At 46.5% G+C, this 22,772-nt stretch overlaps 1 protein-coding gene across 10 annotated transcripts in view; it reads left to right on the top strand.

Annotated features, from left to right (window-relative positions):
• The window catches only part of SEC31B (SEC31 homolog B, COPII coat complex component), a 277,304-nt gene that overhangs the window by 120,791 nt on the left and 133,741 nt on the right, over nucleotides 1-22,772 (top strand). For all 10 annotated transcript variants that reach the window (XM_030203516.1, XM_030203517.1, XM_030203520.1 and 7 more), the window contains 3 exons: nucleotides 10,308-10,400; nucleotides 19,818-19,911; nucleotides 20,231-20,409. In XM_030203516.1, coding sequence (XP_030059376.1) covers nucleotides 10,308-10,400; nucleotides 19,818-19,911; nucleotides 20,231-20,409 — 366 coding nt within the window. The remainder of the gene's footprint in view (nucleotides 1-10,307; nucleotides 10,401-19,817; nucleotides 19,912-20,230; nucleotides 20,410-22,772) is intronic.

Here is a 22,772-nt window from a genome sequence, read left to right as displayed (position 1 = left end):
AATTTATGTCATGGTTGTCACTGATTGGCTTATGCTAATGAGTAGCTTCATCTCGTGAACATGTTCTCATCTTTAGCTTGCTTGACCACAAACTTAAGCACGACATTACACCTAGTTTGAGGAGCCATCTGTACCCTGTTTATGAGGTTTCTGCACCCTAACTACTTCCTCATTCTGCTGCATGGTCCTTCCTCATTTAGCTCAGGAGCTTGCTGGAACTTCAGGGTTCAAATTTTGGCTAAAGGCCTGTACTTTTCTTGTCATTTTTAGAGCCTGAACCTAAGTCTCAGGCCTGGGCTTCCAAATAATTATACAGTTTCTAAGGAAGAAATGAATGTGAATGTAAATGTTTAATTAACGTGCACACTGTAAGATAGATTGGGAAAAGCAATAGGTTAGTAGCAACTCCTGGGTTAATTTATTTTCAAAAGAATGTAGTAATAATAATACTATTTTTTTATTATTTCCTCTGCTTGGATTTATATTGCCTAATGTTAAGGTCGATGTATTTAAGTAATTTCATCTTAATGTTATGGAGATATTGGTTTGTTTAAATATTACAGATTACAACTTCCGGTTGGGCTATGGAGGAGTTAGGCAGTGGAGACTCGCTTCTTCGAGGTACCTGAGTAATCAACAGTTAGTAAAAGCATTGCTTTTCCTCAAAAAGCAGTTCCAAACGATCCGGAAAGGCGCTGGACATCGGACAGCAGGTGGTGAGGGCTGGACCGGAGTGAATGGCTACTAAATCGGCGAAGAAAGAGAGCCCGGTTGCGGAGCCAAAGATGGCGGATAAAAGTTTGCCACCTTCCCCAACGCCAAGTTCACAATGGGCAGCGGAGATTATCATGGAGGTGAGAGCGGCAGTAGAGCAAACGATGGATTTAAAGCTCCAGAAGATTTTAGACAAGTTAGATGGCATGGAGGAGCGGTATGTGGCCCTTGCAACAGACATGCAGGTGATGCAGGACCGCATGGGTCAAGTGGAGGAGGAGCTGCATCAATTTACTGTAGAACAGCCAAAACTTTCAAAATGACTGCTGGAGTTAGAAGAAAAACTAGAGGACCTAGAAAACCGGTCCCGTAGGAATAATCTAAGATTGGTGGGACTACCGGAGACTTTGCTAGAAAAAGACTTGCGGAAGTTCCTGGAAGCCTGGCTCCCTGAGGCTGCAGAAATCCCAGAAATAGCGGGAGATTTTCAGGTGGAACGGGCGCACAGACTGGGACAACGAACAACAGAAGGAGGATGTCCAAGAGTCACTATTTTTAGAGTGCTAAATTATACTCACAAAATGCGAATCCTGCAGGCTCTGCGTGGAGGGAAACAACGACGATATCAAAATTAAAAACTCCTATGCGTTCGGGATTATTCTGTGAAGGTGGCAGCAGCCCGACGGGCCTTTTTTCCAGTATGCTCCAGATTGTTTGAGCTGAAGTGTCGCTTTAGTCTGCTATATCCTGCACGTCTGTGAGTGCTGGACAGTGGAAGGGCGCTGTACTTTGACCAAATAGAGGAGGCAAGACTTTTTGCGGACAAGATGGCAGCTGCTAATTCATCGCAAGCACGAGGCTTGGAGAAGCAGGTGGATTAGAGGAACTGATAGAGCTGAGACCGACAATGGAGCTCTGCTTGTTGGCCAGATGGAATGGATGACCGCTGCTGCACGCTTAAGTTCAGAAATACACTGGGAGTTTCTTCTGAACAGATTAAACCTTTTCACAAGTGTTCTCATTTGCGAGTCATACTGATAAAGATACCCTGTGAGCGGTGCAGAGGAAAGGAGTGGGACGAATATACGAGAGCATCTTCATCCCAAGATTCTGCAGTTTGAGAAGAAACAAGAAACCTCAGAAGACGGAAAGACTGAAATTAAATGCATGAACATTTTTTTTCTCTTGCTTTCTTTTCTCTCTCTCTTCGCTCTGTTTTATTTTTTTTTTCTCTTAAAAAGTGACCATATGCAGTGATGAGTGAAGTGGGGTAATGTGCGTGAGTAATTGTGAATGGAAGTATCTAACTGAGTATTAAGTGCTATTTAAGAGGTTAGGAAAAAGGGGGGTGAGGACTTACAAATGGAGGAAGGGTCTGGGGGAAAGTTAGGTAACATAGGATGGGGGTACCTTGAGCCTAGGAGCGGAATGGTTTCGGGTGTTCAGAAAGGGTACATGGGAGGGAAGGGGGGGTTTGGGTGGGGGGGAGGGGTAGAGCACTGCTTGAGGAGAGGGGGGTAATAGGAATGGGCAGCCGACTAGGGATTAGGTTACTCTTCGAGATGGGAGGGCGCGGGCTGAGACGCCTTTCCATTAAGATACTAAATTTTCACTCTTCGGTTCAAGGAGTACGTAGGGGGGTAAGCTAATCTGGGGGGATTAGTAATAACCACATGGAATGTAGGTGGTGTCCATTCACCAATTAAGCGACACAAAATACTGAAGACAGTAAAAGATAGGGGGACCTCTGTTGCCTTTTTGCAGGAGACCCACCTGCTGGCAGAAGAACACACCAAATTAAAAAGGTGGTGGGTGGGTGATTATCTGGAGGCACCAGCAGTGGGAAGGAGAGCAGGTATGGTGATCCTATTTAAGAAGGGGATGGATTTAGAAGTTAAGAAGGTGGTGGCAGATCCGGAAGGAAGGTTTGTGTTGGCATCTGTGATATTAGAACGCCAGTTGCTATTATGTAATATTTATGCCCCCAATGTATTTGATCGTGGATTTTATCAGAGGGTAATCCTTAAGATTTTAGACTTTGGGGAGATACCGCTAATTTTGGGAGGGGATTTAAATGATGTGGCAGACCCTAGATTAGATAGATTTAAATCAACAGATAGAGAATTAACTAGGACAGTAAGAGGGGTGAGTCTGCTGTGTACTGCTTTGGACACAATAGATGTTTGGAGAACGTTAAACCGGCTGGAGAAAGATTTCACACATATGTCCAGAGCACACTCTATAATGTCCAGATTGGATTACGTGTTGATTTCTAGAGAACTTCTAACTCAAGTGGGATCTATTAAGATTGGACCGATTATGATTTCAGACCATGCATGGGTAGAGATGGGTATGAGGGAGGAAGAGTCAAGACTACGGAGGAGTGCATGGAAGTTTCCATCGCATCTTTACAAAGACAGCCACTTTCTTCCATATCTGGTCTCCAAATGGCAGAAGTACAGGGAGACTAATGCACAGCATAGAGCTGATCCTATTCTGTTTTGGGAGACTGCCAAAGTGGTTCTCAGAGGGGAGATCATATCTTACGTTAGTTTTAAAAGGAAGGTGAGAAGCAGAGAGATCCTTCGCTTAGAAAGGAGGGTGACTATCCTTAGACAACAATACGGGAGGGATCACTCTCTTCGGGTAAGAACACAACTCTTGGAAGCACAGCAAGCATTGAATGAGTTGATACAGGCAGGGGCTCAGAAATCGTGGGCATATTTTAAATTCCAGCTTTACAGATATGCAAACAAGGGAAGCCACTTAATGGAGAGGTTAGTGAGAGGGGGATTGGGTAGTCCAAAACTTTCAACGCTGGTGGATTCTAAGGGGGCCAGGAAGAATGAAGATAGAGTAATTAATAAGGTACTTCAGGAGTTTTTTGCTAAATTGTATGAAACTCAAACACCTCCACTGTTAGATAGTGAAACATATTTGTCCACTTTGGCGCTGCCAAAAATCGAGATAGCAGAGTTGGCAAAGTTGAATGCACCAGTAGGAGCTGATGAGGTAGAATGGATAATCAAGCAACGTGTCCTAGGTAAATCTCCAGGCCCGGACGGACTCCGTAATGAGTTTTTTAAATTGCTGCAGGCAGAGGTAAGTCCGGTCCTGGCTGATGTGTTTAATAGTTTTGTCCAACAAGGGAAACTCCCTGAACATTTAAATGCAGCTCAAATAATAGTTTTGCTAAAACCGGGGAAGCCAGCCGATTGTCCTGAGTCATATTGACCAATATCGTTGATTAACACAGAGGTAAAGTTTCTGGCCAAAATATTGGCTAATAGACTGGCGAGAATTCTTCCCACATTGTTGTTTGAACCTCAAGTGGGGTTCACTAGAGGCAGGGTAATAGCAAAAAATATGAGAATAATTTTGGTTGCGTTAGAGACTATTCGCACGGAAAGAAAACAGGTTTTTTAATCAGCTTCAACGCAGAAAAAGTGTTTGACAGAGTGGACTGGGGGTTTATGTTTGGGGTCTTGCAGACCTATGGTATAGAGGGCTGGTTCTACCAAGCGTTGAGAACACTATACGCAGACCCAAAGGCGCAGGTCTACGCTAATGATTTTGTCTCTGATTGGTTTCCGATTAGAAGAGGGACGCAACAGGGGTGCCCGTTGTCCCCACTACTTTTTGTGCTGACACTAGATCCGTTGTTGCGGGAGATACAGCATAACCATGACATTAAGGGGGTGGAAATAGGAGAATACACATTTAAATCGGCTGCTTTCGCAGACGATCTACTCCTCGTCACAGAGCCATGGCAATCCTTACCACCTCTCATGGAAAGCTTGGTGGAGTACGGAGACTTCTCAGGTTTTGGCTTGAACCTCATGAAGTCGGAAGCTCTGGCAAGTTCATACCAATTAAAACGGTCTTGGGGGGAGAGTTCCCCTCTACGCTGGGCCGAAGAGTCGTTTATTTGGGAATTAGGTTACCTATTGACACAAAATGGTTATATGAGCTCAATATTACCAAACTGCTTAGGGAGACGAAAGAGAAGTTGACATTTTGGTCATCATTGCCTTTAACCCTTTTAGGCCGCCTGCATCTTTACAGAATGATGATCTTTCCCAAGTGGTTATATGTGCTACAGACGCTGCCTATATGGTTGCTTAGGAAGGATTTGCTAGCGCTTCGGAGGATAGTGGGGAAATTTTGTTGGGGGAGAAGGAAACCAAAGCTGAGGTGGCCTTACTTGGTAGGGGCACAGAAAAGAGGAAGATTGGGACTCCCAGATATACGGAGATATAATCAAGCATGTCTACTCCGTCACTTGAGAGACTGGCTGATGGGTTCAAGCACATATACGGATACGGGAATGGAAAGAGCCTTTTTTCGCCCATGGCAGATGGCCGCACTACTTCACATTTCAAGAGGAGAACTACCTGAGCGTTTACGAGGCAGTTTACTGCTTCACCCCCTATGGTGTTTATGGAGAGCGGTGCTCCCACTGTGGGGGCAAAACCCTTGCAGTAGTGTGTGGCTTCCCTTACAAGGGAATATATTATTTAGGCCAGAAGATGAGAACAGGATTTTTCGCTCTCTGGCTGCAAAGGGAGTAACCAACCTAGAGAGCCTAATAAATGAGGACGGGTCTTTAATGTCTTACTTAGACTTCACATGGCAATGTGGACAAGGCCCTTCCTTATGGTTGGCTTACAGGCAATTGTCACATTATATAAGATCTTTACCGGAGAAAAGCTTACTTCCGAGATTTGGTAGACAACTGAGGAAACTATTAGAAGGAGATGCAGCAGGACAGATTTCGGTTTCATGGTTTCATGGGGACTTAAATGTACTAGACCAGGACAAGGATCTGACAAAGGTAGCGGAAAAGTGGAGTGCAGAGTCAGGCAGGCGTATTTCAGCAAAGTTGCTATTAGCAGCTCTTGGAAGTGGTCCCCAATTGGTCCATAGTGCAGAGCTGCAGGAATGCAATTTTCGGACAGTGTATAGGGCATACTTTTCTCAGAGGCAAGCCTTTCATGCTGGGGCAACGGAGTCACTAAACTGTAGGAAATGTGGAAGGGTAGAGGCTACGTTTTATCATGGTATATGGACTTGTAGGTTGATCCTTTCATTCTGGAGGGAAGGTTGCCCGATATTTGGGCGGGGTGTTAGGGAGAAAGGATTATCTTAACCTTTGAGAGAGCCATATTTAGTACACCGGGTCAGTGGACTGTTGGATCTAAGGGTGACAACAGTTTTTGGGTAAGGCCTGCATATTAGGTAGGAAATGCATCTTTATTGGACTCAGGATCATCCACCTTCTTTCTGGCATTGGAGGAACAAACTTCATGAGCTGATGACTTGGGAATCTAGAGGAGCAGGTGAGTCGCCGGGGAGGCAGCGGAGGTTCTTAGCAGTATGGGGGGCATATTTAAGTACAATTTCTCCTTGGGCACGCAGCCAAATATTGAAAAGGCTTCCGTGGGGCAGATAGTTGCCACAACTTCTAAAGCAGTGCTTTCGGGAAAGGGGGAGGGAAGGGTAGGATGGGGGGAAGGTAATTGGGTTAGGGCTCGGGAGTTGGTGGGGAGGGGTGCCTAGTTGCAGGGTGGGGGACAATTGTTTATTGGAACTGGGTAGTAGGCAAGGGGAGGGTATGGAGGTTTCACTGTGTGTTAGTTTTTGGTGCCTACTGTATTTGGTGCGAAGATTGACTGATAGAATCTTTCCCCGTATTAGTGAATGCACTTGTCTCATGGTATAGAGTTAGTACTGGTAAGGTAGGCATTTATTGGGAATCGGTTAGTATATGGGCAAGCTTCTAGAAAGGAGACATGCTTGTCTATAATGAAGCTGGAATATAATTGAGCATTAGGGGTGGGAGAAAAGATGATGAACAAAATTTTAAGGACGCCAAGTCAATGGTTGCGGAATGTTGTTTTCTTTAATATTCACTGCTGTTAAAGTAATAAGAGACTATGAAAGTTGTATATTATGTTGTTACCTCAATAAAAAATTGTTAAAACTTAAATATTACAGTTTGCAATATTTCAGTTTTGAGCTGTATAATAATATAAATTAAAAAAAAAAAAATTTGTTAAAGGTAAATGAGCATCAGTGTTACCCATACTTTGTGCTTATAAATTCGGTGGAATGGACCAAGCTAATTCACCAGGAATTACTAAATATAGTCATGTAGTAAAACTACATGTCAAGGTAGGTTTCAAATATCTAATCTGTGTTTAGGTGGCTAGATCTTTTTTAAAATGCCCTCTCTGCCTTTTCAAAACCTTGCCAAAGTGTCTATCCCAAAGGACATTTGGGTCCCCATTGCATCACAACCTGTTCAAGTTGGAATTCTTTATTTTCCAGAATAGTGTGTTTATATCTGTTCCATCTCCCAGAGAGGGAAAAGATATTTTAACCCGGTACGTCCTAGTTTCCAAGAATACAGGGGAGATTCAGACCCATGCTTATTAAAGTTAATTTCCCTAGAAAGTATTCTTCCTTTTATAAACCATAGAGAATAGCTATCTTCTCTGGGCCTCTGAGGGTTACACATGTGTAAACATACATCCAAATTACAGGAAGTATGTTTTATTAATGGTAGCACAATATTTTGAATTTCATATCTTGCCTTCAGACCTAGTTTCTGTGTTGTAGGTTTTTACCAAATGTTACACTGCTGTTGCAGCAAAATTGCCTGATTTGTGAGTTCATGTGCTTCCTTACCTGGCTGTTTGATTCGAGAATGTTTCTCGTGGAAGGACAGACAAATCAATTTGAACCACTATCCAGGTGTTGCAGTCAACTGGTTCATCAGCCCATCATCTCAGTATGAGTTTATAGATGCTCAAGTAGATACTCTGAAGGCTAGGGTCTAACTTCTCATCAATATGACCTAAGATGATGTGACTTACAGCAGGTGATCTACTTCAGTCAGTAGACCTCATCTTGGTCCATGCTGAGAACACTGTGCCTTATATCTGCAACAGTTTTATCATTCTTGTAGTACATTTAAGGCCCCAAAGACCTTAAAGCTTTAGTGGACATAGATCATACAAAGGATACAAGTCTGTATCCTGTTCAAGGAGGAATGTGTGGTATTTGTGTTCATTATTGGTAATTTCGTTAAGCTTTTGAAGGAAAGTGATTTATATAAATAACTCATTAAGACAAAATTGGTCTTTATGGCTCTAGCATTCTATTTGGACCAAAGGTCTTTGCTTTCAAATTTATTTTCTCATCACTTTGTGACTAATGAGTTCAGAGGGGAGGGTACATGAGATCCCTGGTCTTATCAAGAAAAAAAAATTGTACTTTAGAGCATTCAGAAGCACCCAAATCTTAAAGTCCTTCAAAAACTCAGAATGCTCTTGGCCAAAACAAATATATGCATATAGATATAGATATTTTATTCTTCTGTAGATGTCCATGAGGAAGATGCTTACTACACTTGGATGCTGTCAGAGCCTGATCACTCAAAATCTAGGGTTATTCCTTCACCCTGATATCCATTCTTTGGCTCTGGAGCCTGTATTTTGAACACAATGTAATTTGGAACCTTGGGTTCTGTAATAGAGATTTTATCTTAGAAGCCACAAGAGCTTTAAACACTATCAGCAGTTCTTATGGTTTCAAATGAAGGTCATTTGCTATCTGGAGTGAGGGTAAATGCGTAGATGTATCTTCTCCCACGAGTTGAAACTACTTGAGCATTTTCTACATCCCTGTCCAGTGTTAAAAGTTTACCTCATACAATTTGCACTCCTCACAGCCTTCTAGAAGTTAATGCACTCTGCTGCATTAACTGTGTATGCTGATTGCAGCATATTGACCTTTTAGCACCCTGCCCTGAATTTCTAGGACAGTGTTTCCCAAACCTGGTCCTGGACGCACCCCAGCCAGTCAGGATTTCGGTATATCCACAATGAATATTCATGAGATAGATCTGCATGAAGTGGAGGCAGTGCATGCAAATCTCTCATGAATATTCATTGTGGGTATCCTGAAAACCTGACTGGCTGGAGTACCTCCAGGACCAGGTTTGGGAACCACTGTTCTAGTAGACTGTGAGAGTATACTGGCCCGCTGGGGTTTTGGTCCTGCAAGGGCATAGTCCGATTTTGGAAGGAGCTAGTACAATATGTTTCTGAGATATGGAAGGCGGGCTGGAAGTATGACTCGGTGCTGCTCCTGGGCCATCCTGTTCTCATACACCCTGTCCCATCAGGATTTACCGCTTTTGTACGCAAAGCTATTGTAGTGGCTAAACAAACAATAGTCTCAGAATAGCTTACATACAACTACCCTACAGTATCGCAGTGGAGTGTGCGTATGATAACGTTACTGCGGGTAGAGAGGGTGGGAATTACAGACTTTAAAACGAAGACTGGAGTGCGTTTCCAACTCACTTGGACTCCCTTTTGGAATACTCTTGACTCCAACTGCCAGGAGTAGACTGTTAAACTTCTAGATATTGCCCTGTACCCTGCGTTATTATGTTCATTTGATGCCATAGCAAGGGAAACAAAAGGGGGAATGGGAGGGAAGGTTAAGTCCTATTTGTTGGGGTAGAAGTATTATGTGTTAGTTTAGCCACATGGGGGGGGGGAATATCAGACGTTCATACATGATGATGTTAACTTTTCTTCTTAAGTTTTGAATAAAAATGATTGAAACATACTGGCCCGCTGGGACTCGATGCAACACCTCTTGCCTCTCTTCTTTGCTGCTGCTTTCTCTCCTATTATTATTTTATTTATTTATTTAGATTTTGCTCACACCTTTTTCAGTAGTAGCTCAAGGTGAGTTACATTTAGGTACAGTTCTTTTCCAACCTCTGTGATTTGTAGTTTGTTTTATTCTTGATATACCACGTCATAAGCACAAATTGAGCGGTTTACAAACTTAAACTATTAATGCACTTCAGTAAATGGGCCCAAAGGCCCCCCAAAAATTTAAGGTTATCTCTGCAGAAATTTTGTGTGCTTCTACTGATATATGTATCTATTGTCCACCTTTTTTATTTATAAAACAACTTTTTAGGGAGTTCTGTATGTGTGACTGTGTCACAGTGCTAGCTAGAAACACCTTTTTAATAGGTGTTCTCTGAAAGCAACAGTGCAGTTAGCCACACAACCCATTTTTCTTTCTCTTGAATGTTATTCTTTTCATATTTGCTGTCTAAAACGTAGCTTACTGATAAACTGAACAGCTGCGGGTCTAGCAATGTGGAGGACCACATACTTCCTTGATAGCTTTCCTATAGAGCTCTGAAACATCCTTCACACTGGCACAAAAGGTAGTTACATGACTTATCTGCAGACCGTTTGCACTGCTGTCACCAGAGGGCAGCAATTACAGATTGACTATAATTTTTTGTCCAGTTTGAGATTAATTTTCATGAGTCGGGGAAGAGGCTGTGAAAGATGCATGAGGAATTAACATAAATGAGGCAGAGACAAAAAAAAAGTTAATATTGCTTCTATCAAATATGCATGCTAGGTTCCAAACTAGTGTTGAACTTTTGCTACAAAGAACTTTTAGACTCGAGCATTCTAATCTCTTTAAAGAACTTGCTACTACCTCTTTTCTGGCACTGACTGAAGTCCTCAGTATCTGCTCTCTCTTAGATCTCCTCACTTTTGGGTGACAATACCTTAGACAAAGATGTTTCTTTGGAAGCAGGTGACCTGGGCCATCACATCCCCTCAATGTCTGGTCAGGTATGGCTCTGTCTTATTTTTTTTGTTTCTCTAGTAGTAATAAATGCTATTTTATTTTTGATTCAAGGTACATCATAGCCAGTGTTGATTGATTTTTAACTCCTTTAATTTGAGTCATACTCAAGAACCTGGGAATCAGAGAGGTGGTAGCAACAAAATGTATGCTGTTCCAAGTAAGGTGTGTTTTGTAGAGGTTTTTTGTTTTTCTGGGTTTTTTTTTTTTTTTTTTAGTTTTATTAAGTATTTCACAATCAGACAAACAAAACTAGCTTATCTTGAAATCATTTACATAAAGATATAAAACCAGGGGGGGGGGGAGGGAGAAAATGTTTTAAAAGTTTGATGACAGACTATATAATTTAGTCTTTACTATGTACCCCTTGACAGTTGAAAACTTTGTATATCCAGATTATTGGATGTATTTACTTTACTTTGTCATCAATAAAATGTTGAACTATAAAGATATAAAATCAACATGAAACAATAGATAACATGACCAATCCCCCTCCCCATCCCCCTATCTCCTTTTACTGAGGGTTGAGGCATTAGAGTGAACAATTGTCCTTAGAAGGTGCATTCTCGAGCACTATTGCTTGCCTTTCAAGTGTTATCAACTCCCTCACTAGTTTGAAGCCTCCAGGAGTGATAATGATTCCAGATTTTATGAAATCGAGAAAGCTGACCATTTCTCAAGGCTCTCAATTTGGCCATCTGATATACATAGTCCATCTTGCAAAGAACCACTGCCAAAGGGCCATAGTGGGCTGTTTCCAAGCCGTCGCCAAGATCATTTTACTGGCAACAAAAAAATTGTTTATGTAGGTCCAGCTTTACACCAAAGGGCTTAAAGTGTAGCAAACAATATTCAACCTTGGCTTAATATTCCAGTCCAGTCACCTGCTGGACAAGATGCAAGACCTCTGTTCAAAAGTCTTTTACCTAGGGACATGCCCACCACATATGATATATATCACCCACCTCCTCACAGCCCCTCTAGCAGTGACTGGTACCATATCCAAGCATTTTGACCAACCTGTTTGGAGTTTAATTCCAATGATACAATATTCTATAACCATTTTCAAACAGCATACTGGCTATAAAGGCCTTCAACAGGAGGCGTAATCCTCTTTCCCACCTCCTTAGCTCATTATTGACCTTTAGAACCCGCTTCCATTTTTTGATATAGTGCAGTAAGGATATATTATATAAAATAACAAGGTATTATAAAGGCAAGAAACACATCCCTTACCACTACCTCTCCCAACTGCCCATTCAGGTAGTGGTCTCCTCCAGGCCCAGCTCCCCCTTTGTTCTGTGATATAGTTTCTCACCCTCCAATAGTGAAACGTAGGATGGTGGGGAAGCCTATATTCCTCTTGTAAATCTGAAAAGGTAACAATTTCCCCTCCCAGATCTGTCCCAATGGTACGGAATCCCTGACACTCCCAAAACCCATAAACTAAATCCATGCTTTCTCTGGAGAAGACCGGAGCAGAGTGATTGGCTATCTTGCGGAAATACCAATGCTCCAGGAAAAACTTGTCCCAAATACTGAAGAGGGACTCTTTACTTCCAAAGAGTTGTCTTAATCACTGTAATTAGCTCCTGTTTAGGGAGCCCAATAATAGACTATAAAGACGTGGGATGCAGACACCTCTGCTCTAGCTTGATCCAGGGTTTCATGGGAGAGGTAAGCCACTTTGCCAGTACTCAAAGCTGGGCAGCTTGTTAATAAAGAAGGAAGTTCGGGACCCCCATACCCTCCTTCGCTTCTGTTTGACATAGCATAACTGTTTTTGTTCTTGACGACCATGTTTTCCAAATATAGGCAAAAGTATTTTGCGTCAATTTATAAAGAACTGATTAGGAATGGGCAATGGGAGTGTTATATACAATAATTCTCCGAGGACAAGTAGGCCAGTTGATTCTCACATGTGCGGAATGCTGCTTAGCATAATATAGCTTTACTAGTAAAAAAAAGGCCCGTTTCGTTATGAAATGAAACGGGCGCTAGCAAGGCAATCCCCCACCCTCCCTCGCTGTCTCATTCTGTCCCCTCCGAGTTCCAGACCCAACTCCCACCCAGTTCAAGGCCACCCTCCCAGCCTCCCACCCACCCAGTTCAATGCCCCTTCACGCCCCTCCCACCGAGTTCCAGACTCCGCCCTCCCTCCGATTTCAACACCCCCTCTCCGCGTTACGGACCCCTGGACCCCCCTGCCGCGACCCTGCCGACCCCCCCCATCCCGACGAAAACCGTCCCCCCGCCGCCGTCACATACCTGTGCTGACGGGGGACCTCAACCCCCGACAGCCGAAGTTCTGTTGTCGTCTGCGCCGGCATTGCTTGTTGAATGATCATCCGTTCAAGTTTCTGTGCGTGCGTCTGACGTCAGACGCACGCGAAGAAACTTGAACAGATGATCATTCCATCAAGCAATGCCGCGCAGCCGAGAATAGGACTTCGGCTGTCGGGGGTTGGGGTCCGCCGTCAGCACAGGTACACGACGGCAGCGGGGGAGTGTGTTCGTCGGGAAGGGGGGGTCGACAGGGTCATGGCAGGGGGGTCCAGGGGTCCGTAACGCGGGGGGGGGGGGGGTGTTGAAATCGGAGGGAGGGCGGAGTCTGGAACTCGGTGGGAGGGGCGTAAGGGGGATCACGTCACTGATGGTGCCTAGCAGACCACAGGAGCCACAGTCCCAGGCAGGATAGAACGTTGGAGGTGAGTAGTAGTATATAGGAAGAGCTTGCGGCAGTTCTCCCACTGCACATGTATGAGTGCCTTCTTCCTGCTTATCTCTTTTTTTTTAATTATTTTATTTATTCATTTTATATTACATTTCCATATCATCAAGCTGATCAATCCATAGACTGGTGGGTTGTGTCCATCTACCAGCAGGTGGAGATAGAGAGCAAACTTTTGCCTCCCTATATGTGGTCATGTGCTGCCGGAAACTCCTCAGTATGTTCTCTATCTCAGCAGGTGGTGGTCACACACAGCAGCAGCTCTGGCTAGGGCTCCAAGCCTAATTTTTAGGTTTTGTTGAGTGCCTGGGGTTGAGGGCTCTTCTTGAGCAAGTGCAAACCTGGTGGCGCCAGGTCCCTCCTTTTCTCCCCCCTCCCGCTGGCTCCATTTAAAAAAAAAAAAAAAAAAATTTTTGAACGTCCTTAAAGGCGTTTATTTCGACGTTTATTTAAACGTTTATTGCAGCTACTCACTGGGACACCAGGTCGTTACAGCTCGGAGCGGAAAGCAGGTAATTTTTACCTTTTTATAGCGGGCAGGGGGTTCCCCGATTGATCTCCACGTGGCCTATGGCGTCGGAGGGCGAGGGCGCAAAGAGTCGCTCCCCGGATTGCTTGGGCGCTTCTAGAGGGGATGCGGGGGTCTTGAAGTCTGATTCGCCCTTGTTGGGTGACAGTTTCGTGACCGATGAGTGTCCCGGTCCTTCCTCAGGTGTGGCGGTTTTTCCCGCCATAAACGCCCATCCCCCGCTGCTCGCCTCCGCCATCTTGGCCGGCCACGTGGCTCGGACGGCTTCTTCTTGGGCTGCCCTTGAGGTAGGAGACATTAATGCCATGAACGCCCTTAATTTGGGCGACGGCACAAAAGCGGCTAAAGTTAAGCGCCGTTCTTCCCGCGCGGCTCCTTCGTGGAGTGTCGCGCCGGACGCCATCTTGGATGCGCAGCATGTATCTTCCCCGCTCTTGCGAGCGCCGGTTAAGGGTGCGTCTAGGGCTGTAGCCCAGGCTGCGGAAGTGCACAGTCTGGGGGGTTTCTCCCCCGAGTTTGTTTTGCTGCTGCATCAGGCCTTCCTTATGCAAAACGCTGCCCCTGCTCCCTCGTCTGGTAAAGAGGTTGAGGCCCCCGGAGGTAAACGCCCTCGGGTTGATTCCCAGGCCTCGGAGGACTTTGTCTCCTCCGATGTAGATGAGGGCAGCGTATCTGAGTTCTCCCAACGGTCCTTTGCGGATTCCTTGGAGGAGACGGATCCCCGCTCGGATGGAGCGGATGACCCCTCTGCAGCGCGGCTCTTTAGCTCAGAGGATTTGCCCAACCTGTTAGTGCAGGCCATGGGCATTTTGAAGATTTCCTCTCCGGAGGACGTCTCTCCCTCAGCCCCTGTTAGCTCTGCCATTATGCTGGGGACGAAGCGCCCGCCTAGAACCTTCCACGTGCATGACGCCATGCACACCTTAATTTCAGCTCAATGGGATGTCCCGGAAGCGAGCCTTAAAGTGGCTAGGGCTATGTCCCACCTCTATCCTTTGCCTGAAAGTGAACGTGAGGCCTATCTGTGGCCTACAGTGGATTCTTTAATCACTGCGGTGACTAAGAAAACGGCATTGCCGGTGGAAGGTGGCACGGCCCTAAAGGACGCCCAAGACAGAAGATTGGAGGCGGCCTTAAGGTTGTCCTTTGAGGCGGCTGCTTTAAGTTTGCAGGCCTCAGTTTGCGGCTCCTATGTGGCCAGGGCGTGCCTGACTATGGTGCAGCGGGCTTCCCCCTCGGATCATTCCTTGAGGGCTGATTGGCCGGCCCTGGAATCGGGCTTAGCCTATTTGGCAGACTTGCTGTATGATGTCTTGAGGGCCTCAGCTAAGGGCATGGCTCAGACAATCTCTGCGCGGCGGTGGCTTTGGCTGAAGCATTGGTCTGCTGACCACGCCTCTAAATCCCGCCTGGCTAGATTGCCTTTTAAAGGCAAGCTGCTCTTTGGGGTCGAGCTGGACAAAATCGTGACCGATCTCGGCACGTCTAAGGGCAAGAAGTTACCAGAGTTCAGGGCTCGGGCTAGTACTCGCCCCGGTACCTCCAGAGGAAGGTTTCAGGAAGCCCGTCGGTACCACTGGGGCAGGTCGGGCTCTTCTGCCCCCTCTTCCTTCAAGAGGAACTTCTCCCCCAAGCAGCATTCCTTTCGCAGAGACCGCCGTCCCGGAGGTGCTCCCTCCGGTCCTCCCCCAGGGTCTCTGACCCAATGACGGGGCCTTGGTCCACGCCCCAGTGCTGATTGGAGGACGGCTGTCCTCGTTTCTGGGCGAGTGGACCACAATAACTTCAGACGCTTGGGTGCTGGAAGTCATCAGAGACGGCTACAAGCTAGAGTTCTGCTGACCCTTAAGAGACGGGTTTGTACTCTCTCCCTGCAAGTCTCCGGTCAAAGCTGTGGCAGTGCAGCAGACCTTGGACATCCTGATCCGCCTGGGTGCGGTCGTTCCGGTGCCAGAAAATCAGCTTGGCAAGGGGCGTTACTCCATTTACTTTGTGGTACCAAAGAAAGGAGGTTCTGTACGGCCTATCCTCGACCTCAAAGGGGTCAATCGGGCCTTGAAAGTTCGGCACTTTCGCATGGAGACTCTCCGCTCTGTTATAGCGGCAGTGAAGGCAGGGGAGTACCTGGCATCCTTGGACATCAAGGAAGCGTACTTGCATATTCCCATCTGGCCTCCTCATCAACGCTTTCTGCGTTTTGCAGTCCTGGGCCGACACTTCCAGTTCAGAGCCCTCCCGTTCGGGTTGGCTACTGCTCCGCGGACCTTCTCCAAAGTAATGGTGGTCATCGCGGCCTTCCTGAGAAAGGAAGGAGTACAAGTCCATCCTTACCTGGACGACTGGTTGATCCGAGCCCCCTCTTATGCAGAGTGCGGCAAAGCTGTGAACCGGGTGGTTGCTCTTTTGAGCTCCCTGGGGTGGATCATCAACTGGGAGAAAAGCCAGCTGCGCCCAACTCAGTCCCTGGAGTATCTGGGAGTTCGATTCGACACCCAAGTGGGCAGAGTTTTCCTGCCAGACAATCGGATTGTCAAGCTTCAGGCTCAGGTGGACTAGTTCCTAGTAGCCTCTCCTCTTCGGGCTTGGGACTATGTGCAGCTGTTGGGCTCTATGACGGCCACGATGGAAGTAGTGCCCTGGGCCAGGGCTCATATGAGACCACTACAACACTCTGTGCTGCAGCGCTGGACTCCGATGTCGGAGGATTATGCTGTGCGCCTTCCCTTGGACCCAGCAGTGCGCAAGGCGCTGAGCTGGTGGACGCAGACAGACAAGTTGTCTGCAGGAATGCCTCTGGTGACCCCGGAGTGGATTGTCGTCACGACGGACGCCTCTTTGTCGGGCTGGGGAGCCCACTGCTTGGGAAGGACAGCGCAGGGGCTCTGGTCTCCTGCAGAGGCAAAGTGGTCTATCAACCTCCTGGAACTCAGAGACATTCGGTTGGCGCTTTTGGAGTTCATCCCGGTACTGGCGATGAAGCCTGTACGGGTCCTGTCGGACAATGCCACGGCTGTGGCCTATGTCAACCGCCAGGGAGGTACCAAGAGCGCCCCTCTAGCCAAGGAGGCCATGAATCTATGCCAGTGGGCGGAAGCGAACCTGGAACAGCTGTCAGCGGCCCACATTGCCGGAGTCATGAATGTCAAGGCGGACTTTCTCAGTCGCCATACTTTGGAGCCCGGAGAGTGGCAGCTATCTGCTCAGGCGTTCTTGGACATCACGAAGCGCTGGGGCCAGCCGAGCCTAGATCTGATGGCGTCATCGGCCAATTGCCAAGTGCCGCGCTTTTTCAGCAGAGGACGGGACCCTCGATCCCTGGGAGTAGATGCTCTTCTCCAACAGTGGCCGACACAAGAGCTTCTCTATGTGTTCCCGCCCTGGCCCATGTTGGGCAGGGTGCTAGACCGGGTGGCAAAGCATCCGGGCCGGATAATCCTGGTGGGTCCGGATTGGCCCAGACGTCCCTGGTATGCGGACTTGATCAGGCTCTCAGTCGACGATCCTCTGCGGCTGTCAGTGGAGCAGGGCCTGTTACATCAGGGTCCCGTGGTGATGGAGGATCCCTCCCCCTTTGGTCTTACGGCCTGGCTATTGAGCGGCAGCGGCTGAGAAAGAAGGGCTTCTCAGACAAGGTCATCGCCACTATGCTGAGAGCGAGGAAGCGCTCTACTTCTACAGCTTACGCCAGGGTTTGGCGTACCTTTGCAGCGTGGTGTGAAGCAGGCTCACTTTCTCCCTTCACTGCTCCAATTTCTTCAGTGTTGGCGTTCCTGCAAGAAGGTCTGGAGAAAGGCCTGTCGCTCAGTTCCCTTAAAGTCCAGGTAGCGGCTCTGGCTTGCTTCAGGGGCCGCCTGAAGGGTGCTTCCCTGGCTTCGCAGCCAGATGTGGTGCGTTTTCTCAAGGGAGTTAATCACCTGCGCCCTCCTCTGCACTCAGTGGTGCCTGCGTGGAATCTCAACCTGGTGCTACGAGCCTTGCAGAAGCCGCCTTTTGAACCCTTGTCGAGGGCATCTCTGAAAGACCTGACGTAGAAAGCAGTCTTTTTGGTGGCTATCACTTCAGCCAGAAGAGTTTCCGAGCTCCAGGCACTCTCATGTCGAGAGCCTTTTCTGCAGTTCACTGAGGCAGGAGTGACTATTCGCACAGTGCCTTCCTTCCTGCCCAAGATTGTTTCTCGCTTCCATATGAATCAGCAGCTCTGTCTCCCTTCCTTTCGTAGGGAGGACTACCCAGAGGAATACTCTGCTCTCAAATATCTGGATGTGAGACGAGTTATCATCAGATACTTGGAAGTGACCAATGATTTCCGGAAATCGGATCATCTGTTTGTCATGTTTGCAGGTCCTCGTAAGGGTCTGCAGGCTGCTAAGCCTACAGTGGCAAGATGGGTCAAGGAAGCCATTGCAGCGGCTTATGTGGCGCGGGGAAGGTGCCGCCTATCCAGCTGAAGGCTCATTCCACTAGAGCTCAGGCGGCCTCGATGGCAGAGGCCGGGTCCGTCTCCTTGGCAGAGATATGCAAGGCGGCAACTTGGGCATCGGCCCATACATTCTCCAAGCATTACCGCTTGACTGTGGCTGCTCGGGCGGAGGCCCGGTTTGGAGCTTCAGTGTTGCAGTCAGGGATTTCTATGTCCCGCCCTGGGTGAGTACTGCTTCGGTACATCCCACCAGTCTATGGATTGATCAGCTTGATGATATGGAAGGTAAAATTATGTATCATACCTGATAATTTTCTTTCCATTAATCATAGCTGATCAATCCATAGCCCCTCCCAGATATCTGTACTGTTTATATTCTGGTTGAATTTTAGGTTCAAGTTTAGTCTTCAGTTGCTTCAGGAGGACTTCGTGTTCAAGTTTTTTCACTTGGATTCTTCAAGAGTTGAGACGAGTTTGTGTTACAGTGAGCTGCTGCATTCCTCTCCCCTCCGTTTTACGGGGCTGGATTGAGACTTAAATTCTGCCGGCACTCCCTCCCGCTTCGTGCGGCTGTAGGGCAGCTTTGTACCCCTCCCGCTTCGGCGGTGTTAGGGTCAGTCAGCTCCTCCCGCGGTTGCGGTTGCAGGATAAGCCAGATCCCCCCGCATCGACGGGGTGGTGTCCCTCCCCTGCTCCGCGGGGATGAGCTGGACGGATTCCCCTCCCCCACTTGTGTGGGGATGAGCTGGGTTAATTCCCCTCCCCCGTTTCGGCGGTGGTGAGCTGGGCAGAGTGTCCCTTTGTGGGTGTAATTCTCTAAGTGCTGAGTCCTGCGGATGGAGCTTTGATATCGACATACTGAGGAGTTTCCGGCAGCACATGACCACATATAGGGAGGCAAAAAGATTGCTCTCTATCTCCACCTGCTGGTAGATGGACACAACCCACCAGTCTATGGATTGATCAGCTATGATTAATGGAAAGAAAATTATCAGGTATGATACATAATTTTACCTTAGGCCTGAGCAAGGGCCGGGACTTCCCCTTTTATTTTTTTGGTGATTTGCCCGTTTTTTGTGTCACCATAGCCATTTGATTTGGCCATGGCTGTTTTCCCTTCCATGTCATCGAAGGTTCCCAGTGGATTCAAGCGCTGTGCTCGGTACAGTCAGGCCAGAGAGGCTCAAAAGAGAAAACGTTTGAGCCAGGTCTGAATCATTGACATCAGTGCTTGCACTGGCATCAGGTGCATCAGTCTCCATGGTTGCTAGACCTATGACTGACACTGGGAGTGGACGTGCATCGAGCAGGTCTCTACCTTTTTTGAGGCCGATCACTGTGCAAGGCCCCCAGGGACTGGTCAGCATTGGAACCGACATCAAGGAAGTGTGAGGATTTGACAACGACCTCTTCACTGAAGGGTGTCTATGCTGGGCATCATATAAAGCCCAAGAAGCACAAGCATCGATCCCCCTTCACACATTGTGCCAGGAGCATCGAGGGCTGGCTCTTGTAACATATTTTTCTTTTTTAAGAAAACCCAACTTTTATATAAAAACAGGAAATAACTACAGTTTATGCTATAATCTGTTCCTTATACCTTATGATCAGTGATAAAGGCAAGAATGCTTGGCCTGTGACAATCCTTGTGACATGTTGGATCATACACCATAAGATTCACTACTGTGAATCATTCTTAACTTGTAACTTTTCCATTTACACAGGGGTCAGGTTGCTATCCAGGACTGATATCTTCTTCAGAGTTCTTCAGCTGCCTTTCACAAAATACAGCTAAATTTGAGATCCCCATCACAACAGGTATATATGTTTATAAAGTGAAACTGGAAGGATTTGTTTAAAAAGAATGGTTTAGAATATTCTGAAACTGATATGCCGTGATTTCTTGAATGGCTGTCTTCTTACAGAAGCTATATGTCTGCAAAGTAATGTGTTGAGGTAACATTTGTTCTGGGTTAACAATATTCCTAATGCATTCACATTTTCCAGACTGAACATACGGTGCGTTTTGCTTACATGCTACAAACCTTTTACCAAACAGTGAGTTGCATAGCTTTTATGATGCAGAATACAGTTTGAATTTATATATCAATGTCTCTTCTCCTGCCTGGAACCCTAGATACAGATGGCTTAATCAGTCAGGCGCTTCTGATTGGAGATTTTGAGGGAGCTGTGGAACTATGCTTGAATGGTGGCCGCTTTGCAGATGCCATTATCCTGGCTATTGCTGGAGGAGAGAAGCTTCTGGCACAAACTCAGCAGCGATACTTTGCCAAACAGAAAAACAGGATAACATCAGTAAGTCTGTTTTTGTTTTCCTTTCTGTATTTGCATTGCATGTTTGTGTGATAATGTCCATCTATACACTCCAGTGTGTGTTTTCCTGTATAGGCGATGGTACCTATAATATGCGCTTGTCTGATTGATTGTGTGTGTGTATGTATATATGTATGTGTGTATATATATATAGTTTGTGTTTGCTTATGTAGTCATATTTATTGTACTGCCTTTCATAAAATCAAGTCTATTTACAATTTAAATCATGGGAATTCAAAATAAAAAAAAAAAGAAGGGAGTCCTTATAGTGCTCTCACATAAATACCCCTGGCAGATACAGCGAGTGGTGAGAGATAAAGGAGGCAGATACCTGCTACTGATAGTAAAGTTGGAGGGGGAGGTACTATCATTGTTAAATATATATGCACCTAATGATCAGCAGGGTGTTTTCTATTTGGATCTATCAGCGCTCCTCTCCAAACATATCGAGGGAACCCTGTTGGTTGGTGGAGACTTTAATCTCACATTGCAACCAACATTAGATAACACTACACAAGGGGTGCGATATTCACAGGTGGATCGGTCCCAATTATACAAATTCATGTGACAATGGCAACTACTAGACATATGGAGACATAGAAACCCACAAGCTAGAGGATATACCTTCCATTCGGCAGTCCATAACTCTCAATCTCGTATAGATTTCTGGATGTGCACCCCGGTCCTTATGACTAGCGTAGCAGATATTCAGATACACCCGAGGACATGGTCAGATCATGCACCAATAGTGTTGGACATAAAACTGCAGGTACGGGGCACAGAAAAAACACAGTGGCGTTTCAATGATAAACTATTAGCTGACCCGGTAATAGTCACTAGGCTAGAAGCAGATATTAAAGAATATATTGACATTAATGACAATGGAGAAGTATCCTCAGGGGTGCTCTGGGAAGGGTGTAAGGCGGTGATTCGGGGAAAGGTGATATCCCTCCAGGCACACATTGAGCGACAGGCGAGAGAACGAACCCAACAAATATATGCAGAGTTGGTGGCCCTTAGTGAGCACACCTTCCGTCAAGGGGATACGGGGGACATACAACATCGCATGCATACATTAAGGATGGAGCTTCGAGAAATTCAGATGGCAGAGATAGCGGAACAACTACAGAGAGTAAGACAGACTCATTTTGAATTTGGAAACAGGGCCTCACGGCTGCTGGCATGCAAACTGAAAAAGCGGTCCGTGAGTACTCATATCCCATCTGTTCGGGATACAGAGGGAAATATATGTACAACAAGAGAGGATATTAGGGCGGTTTTTACCAACTTTTACACAACACTTTATCGGGCTGAGGAGATCTTAAATCAGCAGGAAACTTGGAACTACCTTACGCAAGCCCAGCTTCCTAAAATATCCTCAGTGGAGGGGGAGGCCCTGTCGGCTCCTATTACGTCAGAAGAGGTGGTATTGGCTATAAGAGATTTGCCTAACGGTAAAGCCCCAGGACCTGATGGGTTCACAAATAAATTCTATAAATGTTATAGCAAACTACTAGTACCATTGTTGGTCCGGGCTTTTAATAAGCTGGAACTCCAAGATGCGCTATTCTATACTTGGAGGGTGGCAAACGTTGTGGTCCTACAAAAGCCTGGGAAGGATCCACAACAATGTAGTTCTTACCGCCCGATATCACTATTGGGGTCTGATTATAAGATCTTTACAAAGATATTAGCTAAGCGGCTACACAAGCTTATGCCACCTCTGGTACATGGGGATCAAATGGGCTTTATTACAGGACGACAAGCATTCGATAACATTAGAAGAGCGCTCCATTTGATCCATGGGGCAGTCAGCACCCGGCAACCTATGATGCTCCTCTCGTTAGACGCTGAAAAGGCGTTTGATCGGGTCAATTGGGCTTTTATGTTTATGGTATTGGAGCACATGGGGTTCGCGGGTCGATTCATCTCATGGCTCAGATTGATTTATGCCCAACCGCTGTCTGTTTTGCGGATCAACGGGACTAGTTCGGACCCAATCACATTGGAACGGGGGACACGCCAGGGCTGTGCGCTATCGCCCCTATTGTTTGCCTTGACAGTGGAACCATTGGCCCAGTAGATACGTAGACATCCACATATACATGGTCTGACGATGGGGCGTGTGACACACAAAATTATGTTATTCGCGGATGACGTTCTTTTAACAGTGACTCAACCAAGTGAGTCATTACCTCAGATAATGCAGGGATTGAGTCACTATGGACAGTTATCTGGGTTTCGGGTGAATATGGGCAAATCAGAGGCTTTGGGACTTGGACTAACGAAGGAGGAGGAGGCTGTATTACGGCAGCAGTTCCCGATTAAATGGGTCACCCGTTCCC

Source organism: Microcaecilia unicolor, chromosome 5 (genome assembly GCF_901765095.1).
Source record: "Microcaecilia unicolor chromosome 5, aMicUni1.1, whole genome shotgun sequence".
NCBI lineage: Eukaryota > Metazoa > Chordata > Amphibia > Gymnophiona > Siphonopidae > Microcaecilia > Microcaecilia unicolor.
The sequence above is the reverse complement of the archived record's forward strand: the minus strand, read 5'-3'. Positions and strand labels throughout refer to the sequence as shown.